Below are 16,854 nucleotides of genomic sequence, written 5' to 3' on the forward strand. Positions count from 1 at the left end.
TTGATGGGAAGTACGCACAAAAAATCATATCCACTAAAAGAGTATTTTTGCTGTGATTTTTCATGTCAAGAGGCCAAATCTTTGTTGGCCCTCTAAACTACTCTTTTACCACTTGGGTAGAAGGGGACAGAATTACCATTAGTGGGCCCATTTAGTACAGTATTATAGAAAGGAGCCAATTGTGAGCCCATTTTCTGAAATGTTAGATCATAGAATGGTTTGGGTTGGAAGGGACTAAATCCTCATGAAGAATTGGCTCTTAAAGCTTCATAATTAGGAGATCCATAACATCCGGCTGTATCTCGTGGTTGACAGGTATAGTATTTCCAGAGGTGGTTTCTTCCTTAAACAAAAATAGTTAAAAGAGACTGTTACTACTTATCTTCCGTAGGGTCATCATAGTTTTCCTCTGGAACTGGTGTACTGTACTATTAGCAGATATTTGTTTCAGATCTTTAAATATCAGTGAGTGTGTGTGGGTAGGATAGCAAAGAAGGACTGACAGTCTGCCAAAACTGTCATGGAAACTGGATTTCAAATTTGAACTCAAGTGGGAACATGTTTACCCACAAAAAGATTGGTGCTTTACTTTAAGAAGGTGTTGATCACAGAATGGTTTGGGTTGGAAGGGACCTTAAAGATTATCTAGTTCCATCCCCAGCTGTTGTGGGGCTAGAATTGAATTGTTGGGTGAGTTTAACTCTTTACAGAATAGTTTTTTTGCTGTTCTGTGCTTCATTTTACCTCCATCTTGAGGAAGCAAAACATGCCTCCATTCTTATTCTCTGCTTCGAGCAACTATAACTGAAATGAGAATTTGTCTTTATACTGAAAGCTTATTTCTTCTTAAGTTCTTTTTATGTGCATGCCAGTGTTTCAACTCAAAACAGACAGTAGGCTAGCAGGAGGGTTGTTTCAGTTTTCAGGGATACTGAAGCCTGAAACAATGAGTTGATTCCTTATATTCCCCATAGATGTCCCCTTTCCTCAGTCCTGAACAAAAAAAGAAAGTGCAGCTGAATCAACTCACTTGTTTGGATTGCTGCCTGCACTCTTGGAATCTGTTTCAGCAAAGTCTTATCTTTTAATGCTCATGTTAACAGTAGTACAGCAGCACATATCTGTACCCTAGACTAATTGTATTTGTCTGATAATGTCTTAGAAACTGAAACATTGTGAAGTCTTAACCAGACAAGGAGCATAATGCTTGACATAATGTTTCCTGCATTTTTGCAGTGAATCGATTCTGTAACATCTGCCTGATACTGGAATAAACTGTGCCATTAATCTAACAGTCCTTATGACAAAGGGATGTGACAGATCAGAAGTGAGCACATAAGGTTACCCCTTACCTTTTAGTAACCATATGTTGAAATCTCTTCTGTTCAAGGCACAGTTCAGGTACAGAGTATGCAGTTTCACAGTCTGGATACAGTGTCTCTGTGACACAGAAGAATTACAAGTCAGTATATCCAAAGACCACTGCCAACAAGCAAAAATTTTATGTGTCCAGGCTACTACAGATGATAACTGTTCTGTGAAGTTTTGCAGGATATTATGTCATTTGGCTTAAGGGGTGTGGATAGGTACCTGTGTATTGGAAATTAAAGGTTATATTCTGCCTCCATGGGTGTGTGTCTTGGAAAACTGGAAGTGACATTAAATGTAGAAGCTTTGGAGGAAATCTACAGAATGTGAAGGGAACCTGTTGTATCTCTGCAGGCCAGAACAGCTATATTCTACGTCTAGGTAACTCTCTGTAGATGTGATCTGCTTCACTAAATTACATTGGACTTTGAATACTAGAGTTTGCATGGGGCCTATGCAATTTCAGAAGCACCCTTACATTTTTATGATATTCTCAAGACTTATCAATATGTTTATAATAAAGTAAATTTCAGTTAGGCCCTTAGAGAGATCTGGAGGGACTTCTGAAAGTTAACCATTATCTTGTGTTAAATTGGCATGACCATTTTACTGCTGTAAATTTAATGTAACTCCTGTTTAACTCCTGTTGAAATATATTTGAATCTGAATGTATTCTTGCATTGCAAGCTCTTTATTTTTCCATATTTGGAACATTTCAGCTTTGTCTGTTGTTTTGACTAGTTTGGTTTTTATTTTTAGTAAGTAGAGGAAATATAGCACCAGTGTTCATATTTGTTCTAAAATAAAAGAGTTGGTAGCTGAAGAAAAAAATAGTAATCAAAATAGTGATGATGGTTAGCAGAACTTGGAAAATCCTGGTTTCCTGGCAGTAGTAAATTATTCCATTGTAATTATACACACTTTTCATGCTAAGTTTAAGCAGATGTATTGAAGAATGAATCACAGAATAGTGGATTTTATCTTGAATTCCTGAGTGTGCTAAATCAGTGTGGCTTTGACCTAAATGGAGCTAATCTTGTTTTATTTTTGAGCAGGCAGGTGAATAATTGGGTGATAGGCTGTGGTCTTACAGGCTGTACAACTTTCAGTGAGTTGATCTTAACAGGAAGTGCACAAGAAGACTACTCCTCTAATTGCATGTGCTCCCACACATGCAATAATTTAATAATTGTATGTGTCTGCACGTGATGATATAAAAAGCAGGAAATGTAGAAGGTTTACACTATCTTTGTGTATTTGCCTGATTGTTTTCCACACTTGAACCTAGGGTTAGAAACTCAGTAGATGCAAAATGGGATGTAGCCAGCAGCCTTTGCTTTAAGTGCCTGATGTTGGCCTTCTAAATTGCTGTTTAGCTGACACTTTTAACCAAAGCATCTTGCAGTTCCTGGACATGACTGTAAGAAATATTAAGTAGAAGAGTGAAGAAGGGGAGAAAGAAAAAAACGTGCAAGGAAAATTAAGATGATATTTTGGAACAAAGAGAGGACTAAGACGGATAGAAATTCCATCTAGGGAAAAAACAAGAAGGGAAAATATTTCTGAATCTGTATCTGATTTTATAGCATTGCTGAGATGTGTGTTTTCAGTCTGTGAAACAGTATGGGATACTCCATCTATTAACTACCATCCAGTTTGTTGTAATTATAGTATCTACCAGATACACTGCCAGTGACTTGCACCTTGGTACTTCTTGGGTATTATTGTCCATTCCTAAAGAAATATCTATAGTCTTAAGTTTCAAGTCTTGCTGGAGCCAGAACAGTGGTCAGCAAGACAGTGACTCCCTCAAAAAACCTGCTTGCTTAGAAACTCAGTTGTGTGGCTTGCTACCATGAGTTCTCACTCATTTTCCTAAAGGAAACTTGGACTTCTGTCCCTGCTGTATTAGGATAGGATTTCAGTTTTCTCAGTTAGTTGGGTGGGTGGCATGCTTTTCAGAGAGCAGATGTATTATTATTTTGGAGTACTCTTGGGATCTGTGGTGACTGCTGCCTCAAAAATTATGATGGCATCTGCCTCTCTAATATCAGCTATTATGTGTGATACAGCTGGGTATACTCAAATAAATTGAGACGGGATCAAAAGCATAATGTATGGAATGCATGGGTGGCAAAAGATGTGACTGTAATGGGATAAAGAATAGCAAGGTAGCAATGGAATTTCCTAACCATTTATTCATGTAGCAACAAGATAAAAGCATCATAAGGGGCAGTAGGTCTAAGGCTGTTTTGGCTTAATGCCAGTTTAGGAATAAATTGCAAGTGCTAAAATTTGTGTAAACATAATCAGCATTCTCAGTACTGTTAAAGATTCTGTAACATTGTAATGGATAAACTAAAATGTTAAAATAAATACAATAAAGCTGTGTACTAGAAGTGCTAAATATGTAGTGAAAAAAATACCTCAACACCATTATCTTCTGGATGTGTTTCTGATAGGAAGCAGAAGAAGGAAAGAGATACAGAACATGGGCATGGAGACACTCAATGACATAACAGATAGGTTTGTGTTGATTATGATGTGAGCCAGGGTATGGCATCTTGGCTATGGTCTGAATGAAAAGCATGTTGCTGATCCGGGTGCTTCCCATTGCAATTGGCTTTTAGTGAGAACTAAACTGTGCAGTGCCAGGATGTGGGGAACCATCCTAGTTCAAAGCAGTCTTTCAAATAACACCTTCCAGAGATTGTCAGCTGAGCTTTCCCTGTTTGCTGGCAAGAGGTAACCACTTGAGCTCTATCCTTGAATGTGCTGCAGGATATGTGAAGAGTTTTCAGCTGTCGTCCTGGTCAGCACAGTGCTCAGGTAATGGGACTAATAGTTTGGAATTGGAGAGTAGGGAAGCCAAGCAGCTGGGGTCACTTTCCAAAGAAGGGAGCATTAACAAGGCAATTGGAAAAGGAATGCTAGCCTTCAGCCTCTGGAGGTGACTCCTGTCAAATGTTAAGGAAAGGTATCTCTACAAGGAGGATATTACATGTTGCCCAGGCAAGTGAACTGCAGTAGAGAAATATATCTGGTACTTGAGGGAATTGGCCATGAAAGAAATTGTTTGTTATGACCAGGACAATCCACCGTCACCCACAGATCCTGATGAAGTCTTACGCACAGGACCCATGTGGCAGAAATTGGTGCAGAGCGCACCATCATCGTATGCGAACTCATTGGCAACAATGGGTTGGAATTCCATTATTGGAATCCCACCCAGCAGTGAATGAAGTGGTTTGCCATGTCGAGGATATAAAGGTAGTGCCTCTACCTCCATCATCTCAGCTGTGGAGAGGCTGGTCCAACAACTTGATGAATATATATACCACTCTCCACCTGTACAGACCCACATCTCAGCTATCAGTTGTAGAGGCCCTTCTGTTGGGGAGGGAGAATATAAGAGATACCGTAGGATACCCTGTAATTTTACCTGTGGGACCATGGAGAGGATGTGAGGAGATGGGTTGGAAAACCTACCTCAACTCTGGAGGCATGGGTGTGTGAATGACAAGGAAAAACAATCACAAATAAGGAGTCTTCCAGGAAGGTTGCTACTCCAGGCTCCAGAGGGCAGTTTTCCAAACAGAGTGATAGGTCTGACTTTACTCTCAATCCTGTGAAAAGGAATTCTAGTCCATTCTGGTAAGACATAAGTGAGCATCCACTTCACACCACTTGCCATCCTGTTGGGGAATCCTGCAACCAGGATTAGAGGGACCCTGCCTCCAGCCAGATGGAGGCCAGGGATAACAGAGTTTATTGATCTGTGTGGATCTGATGGCCTGGCACATCAGACCCACAGGAGTATAAAGCTCTAGTAGATACAGGTGCACAGTGTACTCTAATGCCAACAAGCTGTGAAGGGGCAGAACCAATTAGTATTTCTGGAGTGACAGGGGCATCGCAACAGCTAACTGTATTGGAGGCTGAAATAAGCTTGACTGGGAATGAGTGGCAAAAACATCCCATTGTGACTGGCCCAGAGGCTCCGTGCATCCTTGGCACCCCCTATACATAATAGCAGGTCATTTCGACAAAATTATAAGGTTGAACTTGATAAAGCTGCAGGGTAGTGATGAAAATAGTTCTCCAGAGAAAAATCTCTTTCATCATCAAGTCACTTTAGTCCTGGAAGTTAAGAACAACATATAAATCAGCACAGCAAATTATTTATTTCTCTGAATTTTGAAAGCGCATATCATACAAGTAGACACATAAGACTGCACCATCAGCTGCAGAGGCAATGCCTTGTGACTGCATGCTGCTGAAGCACATTATGCTGTGCCAAGTTGCAGGCTACAAGTACACCAGACCATTGACCTACAAAATCATCATCTCTCTGTTCTGTGAAATCTTTTGTATTCTTCAAACGACACACATACACATACCTTGACTATAATTATGGCTCCTTGGTACGAGTTTGAAAACATTCATAATCAACTGTAGTTGCTGCCACTCTCCCTACCTGCCAAATTGAGCATTTAGATCCAAACAAAAGGAAACAAAGATTTCTTCTGTTGTTACATACGCTTAGCTTTTCTGATAACCATGCAGAGCAGTGGTTTGAAGTAAATGGATTGGGTCCTACAGCTGCTGGAACTCCATTTCAGGACAAGGTTTTAGATCTGTGATATAAATAATTGAAAGATATTTGCAGTTAAATTATCACCTTTTTTTTTTTCATATTCCTCTATTTGTAAAGAACTATGTGTTTTGCCTTGTCTTGATGAGCTCTACTTTATAAAGACAAGTAAATCCTGTCTCCCCTCTGTTAATAGTGGAGCTACCTTCACTGTTCTGCTGGAGTGTTTAGTGCCTATAGCAGTCCTGCTCAGTTTTGAATTATTAACTATTTGAGGGGCTGCATAGGTCAAGCTCAATTACTGACTCCCACATGATTTTAGGCAAGTTTTTGTCTCAGCAACATTGAGTTGAGGGTAATTTTTTGTAGCTGAGAATCACCATGCACATGTTGAGAGTTATCGGTGTTTGTTAGAAAGGGAGCAACACACCAGTTTGAAGATGCCATAGCCTTCTTGCAGATCCTTGCTTTGGAAAACATATCTGAAATCCTGAACTTCTTAGGACAGTTGCTGAGGCACTGTGTCAGCAACCTGTTTCTGCCCTATCCACTCTCTACAGATGAACTTAAGCTTTGGTAGGAGAAGCCAGACTAAGGCTAAAGGGTCTGAATAGATGTCAGCTGACCTTCTTAGATCTCATTTTTAGCAGCTATGCTTGCAGGAAGTCCTGTTTTCTCCGTGGGGTGTTGGTTATTTGTTCCTGCCAGCATAGTGTATGTAACATGACTCTGGATCTCTGTTCATTTGCATGCTTTCACTGGACAAGAAAATGTGTGGTTTTAATTGAAGTGTCACTGAGATGGAACATATCATTTAGACTTTTTTCTTAAAGCAGAACACATACATGGTTTCCTAAAGCTAAGATTTAGACCAAAAATAACACTGAGTTTGACCACTGCATGCAGAGTAGGGCGTTTGAAGTTCTAGGGGATAAACTGCTGGCTTCTAGCAGATAAGGCATTGTATTGCCTTGTACAGAAATACCTGCCCTCTGGTTGATTTGTACACAAAGCAGAAGAGTAAGGCCCTGACACGTGCTTTGAGACCACATTTTTGTGTGCATATTGCGCTGTTCCCTCATATGACCTGACTGGCATTTTTTCAACAGATTTCAGTGGACTTAATTTTAGGCTTGTGGATGTCCTGAGAGTACAGGAGTGAGCAAGAAATCATATATTAACTCTCTCACAGTCTACACAATTCTGCCAGTACTTTTAAAAACCACAATGTAGTTTTAGAAGTGAATTAAGTTGAACAGAACAATGAGACTTATGAAGTTCAACCATGGTTTAACAAGGAGCTCTTACTGTCTTACCAGGACAGTGTTTGGAGTGTAAAAGTAAAATTATAGTTCTGTTGAAGCATAGTCAAAATTTCATCTTTGAAACAGGTTGGAGTCAGAAATGAAACAAAATGGAAGAAATGTGTGTTATAGGGAGTCACCACGTAATTTAATTTCTATGTCCTCCTCTTCTTTAAGGCCATTAAAATTTTCTTACCCCTTTCATCTGTCCTCTGTATATTGCTTTTAAAGGAATGAAAGATAACAGTTCTGTTGCAGCAAATTCTACAATAAGCATGCTACAAAAGTGTAAGAACCATACATTTATGGAGAGGACTCCATCCACAGAGACAAAGATTTTGGCAGAGGCAGGATTAGTGAGCTGGTTCTGTCTACTTCTACCCCAGTAAGCAGACTGATCGAACTACCCAATCCACCAGTATGGCAACAGTTTACAAGAATGGTAATTTTAACAGCAGCTGGCAAAACAAGGCACAGGGACTCATAAAGGCTTTGGTTTATTAGTGGTGGAAGGATGTAGCAGGTCACAAGGGATAGGTAACTGAAAGCAGAGGCTGTCTGTGTACTTGCAGAGAATGTGTTAGTGACTGTGTTTGCACATATGTTAGCTACAGCTCAGACCAGTAAAAGCCTGTGAACCAGGGAGAGAACTGGAAGAACCTGGGTGTGCAACAAAAAAACAGCATTCAAAGGGACTGTCAGAACTGCATGCTTCACTGTCACCTGTCAATCTGGCAAGCTTTAGCCTTGGTAGTTGCCTGAACTAAAGGGAGTTCCCCACCTGCTTTAAAAGTTTGGGAAGCCTGAAATGCTTGTGGCAAACACTGCGATTCACTAAAGTGGCTGTGCCATTCACTGAAGTGGCTGTGCCTGAAAAGGCATTCCCATGGGTTTCGTTTGTATTCCATCTATCTCATCCTCTGCCTTCCACACAGACCTTTCCTTATGCTGTGCTCTTTTTCCCCTGTGCTGTGTGGCCAAGCAGGGGGTCAAAGAAATTGATTGGGATGAAAAATTGGTGGTTGGTTTCATTATTGTAGTTTACATCTTGGTCTTGTACAGCTCCGTGCAGGGGGATGTATAAACCTGGGGCAGGTATCATAGGGCAGATGGCAAGAAGGCATGAACATGAAAGGGGAGGAGGTGAGGCAAGACTGACTTTTCAGAAAAAAATCATAGGTATGCATACATACCCCTGTATCACTGTCAGTCTGTAGAGGGTCAAGACCTGAAGTTCCTGGATGATGGAAGAACAGAGGCTGAGCTTCTGTGTAATCTAAAACATGCATTTTTTACAGTTTCTTTACTGTAGGTCTGAGAGATACCCATTTCAGTTCACCTTAAACTGCGTGCTACAGTAAGGCCACGTTCCCATCCAAAACATCCTAGATTGCCATGGATGCTGTCACATTATAAACTTACAGTGAAGAAATAAGAGCCAGGGTATGCTCAGTATCTTCAAGGTAGTCAGTGTACCTTCCCAGAATTTCAGATGACGTGCTGTTACATTTAATAGAATGCTGCTGCTTGAGAGGCGAGTCCTCTATTTAAACACAAACTATTATCCACATGTTGAAAAGCGTGCTTCGTTTGGGTTAATAAACAGCATTTACACCTAAGATTTGAGCAATCATATCTGATTCTGCTGCTGTCAAACAGCTGATATAGTTCATCATAGAAATGACTGCTGTTTTAAGTTGACTTCTAATTGTTTTGTATAAACAATCTTCCTAAAAGGAAGGAGGGACTTCTCCTTTTTGTAGACTGTATAGAAGAGAATGTTGAAAGAAGTGGAATTAAATCGTTGTAGATAAATCATAGGGGAACAACTATAACAATATCATTAATGGCATTTGTCTAAAAAGGACTGCAAATACCATGTTTTATCCCCTGACGCCGCCCAAGCCTTTGTTATGCAGTCACAACAAAGGGATCAATGCTCTTCTTCAGCCCTTTGTTATTTTTCAGTTTTATTTCTATGAAAAGCTATGTATTTTGGCAGAATCATAAAACATCTTTTTATTCCCTTTGTCAAATGCTGCTATAATATTAGCATAGCTTAGAGATTTTCAGGCAGAAGTTGGTCCAATTAGTTACTGTTTGTCACATGTTACTCACCAATGTTCATTTTTATAGCACACGGTTTTATGGACAATTACCTGTTGTATTTTGCTTTCCCTTTTCAGTCTTTTACCTTAAAAATGGGGTAGAGTTGTTATCAGTCTAAATAAGGAAAGTATCAAAGGTAATTTATATTTACTCCAATGAGCCTTGACCTTTTGATTATGAAAATAGTATTTATGCTGTTTTCTTTTACAGATTTATGTGATCTTTTACAGTTGTGGCTTTTATTCATTTCATGAAATCACTTGCTGCCATACATTTTTTTCCCCATACATGGACAAAACAAAGGCTAGTTATTGCATGTCAAAATAATGGATGTTGCTGTATGTGGGAAGTTTCTAACTATGAGAAGGATTCTTCCCAGTCAGCACTTTCTACCTGAGTACCTTGAGGCTGCAGTGCTGTTATTGTGGATATCAACAGGTTAGCTTAAGGTAAACCTAGTGGCTTTAGAGGAAAGGAAAGAACTTGGAGAAAGGAATCTTGCCTTGGGGAGGACTTTAATTCAAATTCTGATCTTTTTCCTAAAGCTTCTGGGACTTCTGCCACAATAAACAAAAGCAAATTCTTGTCTTGAGCATCAGTAAGCTTCCTTTCACTGGATGCTTTCATTTACTGTTGTTATTTTGTGTATTAATTGGCATGCTCTAGCTTTCATCTAAGTAACACAGAAACCATGGACAGATGCTGCAGCAGGACATTGTTGTCCTTAATAGTGATGGTTCTACCTGAAAGCTTTCACTGTAGAAGCTATGGAGAAGTTATCCAAGCCAGCACCTGGGAAACTGAGACTTTGTGTACACATATCTGTGCATACTTCTTCTAAGTTTCAGAGTAATAGTCAGACATCCTTATTCTGGGAGCTTAGTCCTTATGGAACTGGAAGATTGTGAAGGTTAGGATGGAATGTAGAAAAAGATGCACTGACCTTCAGAACCTTGTTCCTATGTTCCTGTATGCTGCTTTTAAGAGACATTTTCTCAGTAACCTAAATTTGCTTTGATCCTTTTTCCCTCCCTTTCAGTTCTGGCACAGCCATAAGGCAGATCTTAATCTCCTTGTTTACATTATATGTTAGTAAGAGGAGGGAGTTTTGCCCCTGAAGAATGTCTTCTCATATAAAGAAGTTTTCACTATGGATACAAATAATTGTACAAAATCTTTTTTTCCTTGTGATTTCAGGTAAAACTTAGCTGAACTGCACAAATTTAAGTATGTAAATAAGATACATGGAATATTATTGTTCCTATTCACTGATTTTTAGTTTGTAAATAGGAAAGATGCTTTCAGATTTCAGGACAGACCTTTCATTACTGAATAATTCTTCATACTTTAGTTGTACAGAGAACCTGTTCGTTTTATAGTATAATGCTGGCTTTCAAACAAGAGCCTGGAAGTAGAAAAAGTGCTCAATCAGAAAGGAGTATGGTATGTGTCTATGCCTCCATATAATGTGTTTCCTGCCCCAGTTGTCTGATGTAGCCATAGTAAAATGGCCTCTTGCATGGATAGTGAAGCATGAAGCCAAACGTGAGAAGTCTACAAAATGTTGGACCTTAAAGGGATTTGAATCTAATGTGTGCTTTCCTACAGGCTTCTGGGTTTGGATCAGACTACACAAGTGCTCAAAATGGAGGTTTGTATTTTGGAAGGAAAAATGTAAAGAATCAGTTGATGCAGGAGTTGGTTTTCAGACAGTGTCTCGCTGGATAGACAGCTTACTGTATGATTGATGCTTGAAAAGTCATGTTGCTTCACTTTTTTGATTAATAAAATGGGAATTACACCACCTACCTTCCAAGCAGACCTCTAAAGCTTGCGTAATGCTCACTAGAGTGCTGTGATGAAAGGTATGTGTTTATAAATTGTGTCATTTAACATTCTTACTACCTGTGTTTTAATAAAATTATATATGATGAAATGATATAGTATGTTTTTAACTCAGCAGTGACGCAGACATGATGGTGGTTACAGTGTGTGGTTTGTTGAGGGTGGGTTTTTTTAGTGGTATCTGCATGGCTAGGACTGTGTTATTATTTCGTTATGTTGATTTAGTATACCTCATTTAGACTTGAGTTGCTGTCTCTGTATGTCCATGTTTCTACCTAAGGCTAGGGACAGCATTGCCTACTGTGGTACTGATGCCATGGATTAACTTTGTGAGGGTCTGGTTCTCTATTCTGAGATCATCTCCAAATCTGCAGTTACTGTCCTCAGCCATGGCTCTGCCAGCAAGGAAATTCACCCAAGTGCATTACTCATGCCGTGGAATAGCATGGAAATAGCAGTAAAACTGTTGGTGACTGTCACACATCTTCAGAAATATATTGCTATGAAAAGGAAGAAGAGAAGCTGAATCGTTGGAAGGAGTTATCTGAGCTGCCCATATCAGGACAGACATATATTAAGTATCTAGTTCAGAAGATCATCCAGATTATCCAAAACACTGGCTTTGTATACCATCAAACCAAACACCATGAGCCACAATGACATTCTTTATGCCTCATTGTATGGTTAGGACCTGTCATGAAAGATCAGAAGCCAGCTTCTATTGCCTTTGGTACAGGTATAAGTCAGGATCAGTTCCGCTGGCATTACTGTGACAGGAGAGGAGACTGCAAAATATCTGTTGGCAATAGTTAAAATTAGTTTTACATAGAAGGAGGATGGGTGCTACTGTACCACAGATTTCAAGGTGTTATGATCCAGTCTAACCAATACCACAACATTATTCACCATGTTTCATCTCTGAAAAAACTCTTCCACCACCAACTGAGATAATGAAACTGGGACCATTTCTCATTCTTATCAGATGAAAATTGTCACGGAAGTGAAAGCGGTGGCTGGCAAGCCAAGTTACATTCTCAATGCTTTAAAAATCAGGAGGTTTTGCTCACCGTTTTTTGTTGAGGCTGTCTGATGAATTTTCGTTTCATTAGTGCTGTCTGATTTTGAAGCATTGGCTTTGCTTTCCACATCCAACACTACAAAGTTTTAATTGACAGTATGTGATCTGCGATGGAATGACAAACCTCTCATCACTGATTGTTGATTCAAACACAGTGCAGCAACCTGGTGGAAATCTAATGGTGCCTAAGTTCCTGGAGTGGCTTAGTGATTCATTCCAAAGCAGGGGAGTGGCCATCCTACTATTAACTACCACCACTTTATTGCCTAAGCAGTAAAGATGCTTTTAGAGCCCACAGACTTTGGCTAGAGCTTTCCCATTAGCTTCAGTCTCTGAAGGATCCGCACCTAAAGTGTGTTTAATCTCTGCTGAAAATCAGGTGAGCCTGTTCTTTTGTCTCTTGTGAGTCAAAGCTTCTTTATTCCAGGGAAGTAATTCTGATGTTGTTTGTAACTGTTTAGAAGAGCCTAACCAAGCTGTTGCTTGAGTTGGGGCAGCTTGAGTAAAGGGCAGCTGTGTAATCTGCAGGAAAGCAATCTGTTTCAGAAGTGGAGGGGGTAAGTCTCAAAATTATTGTTTATTTCTTTGTTCATTTCTGTTAGCTTTTGAGTGAAGACAAGGGTTAATTAGACAGCAAATACCCTCAGGAAGCAGGATGCCAAAAAATATTTGAGAGGGATGATTAATTATAATATTTCTGTGAACATCAGGTCACACACTCTTCTATTTTGCGTTCTTGTACACGAAAATGCATGAGAAAGCAAGTCTATGCATCCCCTGGCTTTGCACAGTCTTCAGTCACATTTTAAGAGAGAAAAATATCAGCTCTTAGCACAGCTAAGTCTCTAAGAGAAGTTAAACAGTGAGTCTGACTTCTACAGTCCTGCTTTGCAAAGATAGTATGTAGTTTTGTGTTGTGTAAAGTATGGAAAGATGAAAGAGGAAGAGCCTGAGCTTTTATTGCAAGGTGTGGAACAGAAGACTCTCCAGACAGGAAATGTACAGGAAGTATTTGTTTATTCTGATTCTGCTTTGGTGGATTAAAGAACAGTTTCATCTGACCTCATAATAGAATAATCTTCTGGATTAATCTTTGGGTTGAATTTGACTCTGATGTATGTGTGCTTCCACAGTCAACACATGACTCCTGGTACACAGAAGACTTGAGATGATGAGTTCTTTGCTGGATATTTTGGTTGCTTTTTCTCGCATTAATTGTTTTTTGCAGATTTACTGAATGTATGGAGAAAAAGTGGGAGAGAGTATGTATTTTGTTTGCATATTTAGTAGAAAATAGCGTATAAAATACTGTGTCTTCTGTTTTACTTAGAAAGTATTTAACATCAGTGAGTACTGTGCTTCAAAATGTGTCTTTTGAAGATGTTTTGTTTGGTGCTTAGCATGTTGCTTTAAATAAGAACTTCTTGCATTTTCTGGTGAATATTTACAGGTGAGGAAGGCAGTCAAAGGAGCCACGTAAGAGTGCCAGGTATATTAAAGTGGGAAAAAAGTAGTTACCTCAGCTGTAAAACTCTGAAGTTAACATCGTTATTATTGCAAACTGGGACATTGGCTCCATGCCATCTCTAAGTGTGTCAATCACAAAAGCCTGTGCAGCAGTACTCACCTGTTCTTTGAAAGGCTTTGAAATAAACAGCTGACTTCCACAGAGCATTTGAGAGTAGAGGTTATGGGTCTTAGCAACAAACAATAAACTAGGACAAAGCTGTCTCTTTAATGATTTCCTGTGGCAATGACACTTAAGTAAATTGTTCCAAGGTCAGTTTTGTTTAAAGTCTTCTTTCCACAACCTTTATCAGGTTTCAGGATCTCTGTGTTTGAACATTACTCCAAGGGACATGTCAGATACAGTAGTCTCCCTAGAATTCATCGTTGAACTTCTTCTATTTTGCTGGCACAGAAAGAATAACTGTTTATAAACTCATGACTGGAGTATCCCTCCGTCATGCCATCAGCAAAAGGAAAAACAAACCCTTCCCTGCTGGTTTTGTTTAGCTGCTGCTTGCTGGCAAATTGGTTGGATGCTAATCTTTCAGCTGCTTGGGAGAGGATTTTTTTATGGCACATTCTATTGTGTGGGAGCAGGGTCTAGCACACCTGACTTTCTTTTCTTAGGTATGTGTTGCTTTCTGGTGGGGCTTAAGAAAAAAGAAACATGTTTTCCTCCTCCTTTCTGCGCCTCAGCAAAGCTTTACCAACTGCCTTCAGAAGAATTCAGCGCTTTCCAGAAACAGCCTAGTAAAATTTTCATGGACATGATTTCTGTTAAGGGAAGCCATGGAGCACACATAATTCCATGATGCAAATTTATCAGCCACTGTTAGGGTAGGATTTTTGTAGTACTGTGCAAATTTAAAACATATTGTGTTACTTATTTCAAATAACTCACAGCATGAAATGTTTGTAACCTGTCTTTAATCATAAAAACTTCAGTACTAAACCAAAGTCTAATTGAGACAGCCCCTATCTACCATATCACCTACTAATTGCCTACATTTACTGATGGTAATACTCTTCTGCACGTTCTTGTATATAAAAATAAACAAGGCTTTATTGCAGTAATTTATTTTTTTTTTCTCTCAAACTGGCTGTTAAAACCATTCATTGTTAACAGTGTCGTTTAGAAGAAACAATGTATGCTTTTCCTTCTGTAAGAAGGTATGCCAAGTATCCCCTTGTAGAGATGAATAGAGCTGTAAAGAAAGTGGCAGTTTCACCACTGCTTTCTAATCATTCTACACAATCCAACAGAAAATTAGGACCACTACTGAATTCCTGAAAGTGGGTCAAGAAAAGTAGAAATCTCTGTGCAGTTCTGTGGGAACCAGGAATTAGTCCTGTGCAATACTGTAGTTTTCACTCTAACTAGTTTCTATGAGGTTTGCAAAATCAAATAGCTCATTAATTAAAAAAAGATAACAAATACAGAAAAGTCTTGCACAGAGATTTTTTTTTTTCCTATAGAAAAGAGCACTGAAGCTATGGTGAATGCTTAGAGTCACTTTAAGAGCAGTTAGATAAGACTTCTAAATTGTCATATAATATTTTGTGTACTATATTTCTTTATACATTATGTATGGTATGCAACCACTGTAAAAATGCAGCAAAATGAAAAGGTTGATTTAAAAATGATCTAACAATGGGAAGATCATACAAGATTTATTGAATTCCTGCCTTTATGATAACTTAAGAGCCTCTATTTGGGTAGATGATTAAAAAGGACACTTAAGTTAATTCCTTAAAACTTTAAAAAATTAGGCACTTTTTTTTATTTTAAATGTTCATCATGTTAGGGGTTGACCAACTTTTAAGGCTAGCTATTTGCTTTTCAGCTCAAAATTAGTGGAAAATGATGGTAAAATAGTAATAAAACTGACAGGGCCAGACTAGAGTTCACCACTAACGTGTATTGTTTCCATATCCTTAGGGACATGAAGCCTTTTGGGAAGGCTTTCAAGAGGAAGAGTTAGTGCACTGCTCTGAAGTTGATACGAGCTTCTCTGAGGAAAACATCAGGGCCTGAAGGACCTGTGATAGGGAGCAGTTGTTTTCAGATACCTGCATTAAATCTCAGCCTTGCTTTTCTGCCACCTGCTGCAGAACAGAAGATTAGCAGACATGTCCATAGCACTCAAGCAAGTCTTTAATAAGGATAAGACTTTCCGCCCAAAACGCAAGTTTGAACCTGGAACCCAGAGGTTTGAACTTCACAAACGAGCGCAGGCCTCTCTGAACTCAGGGGTGGACTTGAAAGCGGCCGTGCAGTTGCCCAGTGGAGAAGACCAAAATGACTGGGTGGCTGTCCATGTTGTTGACTTCTTCAATAGGATCAACCTCATTTATGGAACTGTCTGTGAGTTCTGCACAGAGAGGACCTGCCCAGTGATGTCTGGAGGCCCTAAGTATGAGTACCGGTGGCAGGATGATATGAAGTACAAGAAGCCCACAGCATTGTCAGCACCCCAATATATGAATCTTCTCATGGACTGGATCGAGGTGCAGATCAACAATGAAGATATATTTCCTACCAGTGTAGGTAAGTGCAAGGAAGAAGTCCTAAAGCATAAGCTACCTTTGATTCTGTGTACTAAGAATGGTCTTTTCCTACCATCATTTTTAGAGATTATTAAGTTTGAGCCTTTGAACAGGAGCTGGGGGAGAGGACAGTGTCTTTCAGGAATAGCCTGAAATGTATGAAATGTTAGCTGTGGCTGCTAGATATTGTGCTTTTTGTTAGCCTAAAATGTTTTCATTCTAGCCATTTGCCCCTGGTAAACCTCTCACGTTGATCACGTCAGCATTGCATTATTAGCTTGTTGAAAGCTAATCGAGTTTGTGTTGCTGTTCTGTTTGCCCAGCCACTTAGGCAGATACAGAATGGATGGAAAGCAAAGCCTAATTACATTGGTATCATCTTCTCAATATGTGTACATCTGTGTGCAGTGCAAGGCAGTAGAGACGAACTTAGTGAATTTTGCCCTCCCCACCTCTTGATTTCCCATTCAAAACTGATGAATTGGGAAGTGCATTATTCT

General features: G+C 39.4%; 1 protein-coding gene across 2 annotated transcripts in view; it reads left to right on the forward strand.

The window, feature by feature from the left end:
* The window catches only part of MOB3B (MOB kinase activator 3B), a 106,559-nt gene that overhangs the window by 28,711 nt on the left and 60,994 nt on the right, over positions 1 to 16,854 (forward strand). For both annotated transcript variants that reach the window (XM_080372713.1, XM_080372712.1), the window contains exon 3: positions 15,747 to 16,355. In XM_080372713.1, coding sequence (XP_080228839.1) covers positions 15,938 to 16,355 — 418 coding nt within the window. In that variant the 5' untranslated portion in view covers positions 15,747 to 15,937. The remainder of the gene's footprint in view (positions 1 to 15,746; positions 16,356 to 16,854) is intronic.

This window comes from Falco punctatus, assembly GCF_963210335.1.
Source record: "Falco punctatus genome assembly, chromosome: Z".
NCBI lineage: Eukaryota > Metazoa > Chordata > Aves > Falconiformes > Falconidae > Falco > Falco punctatus.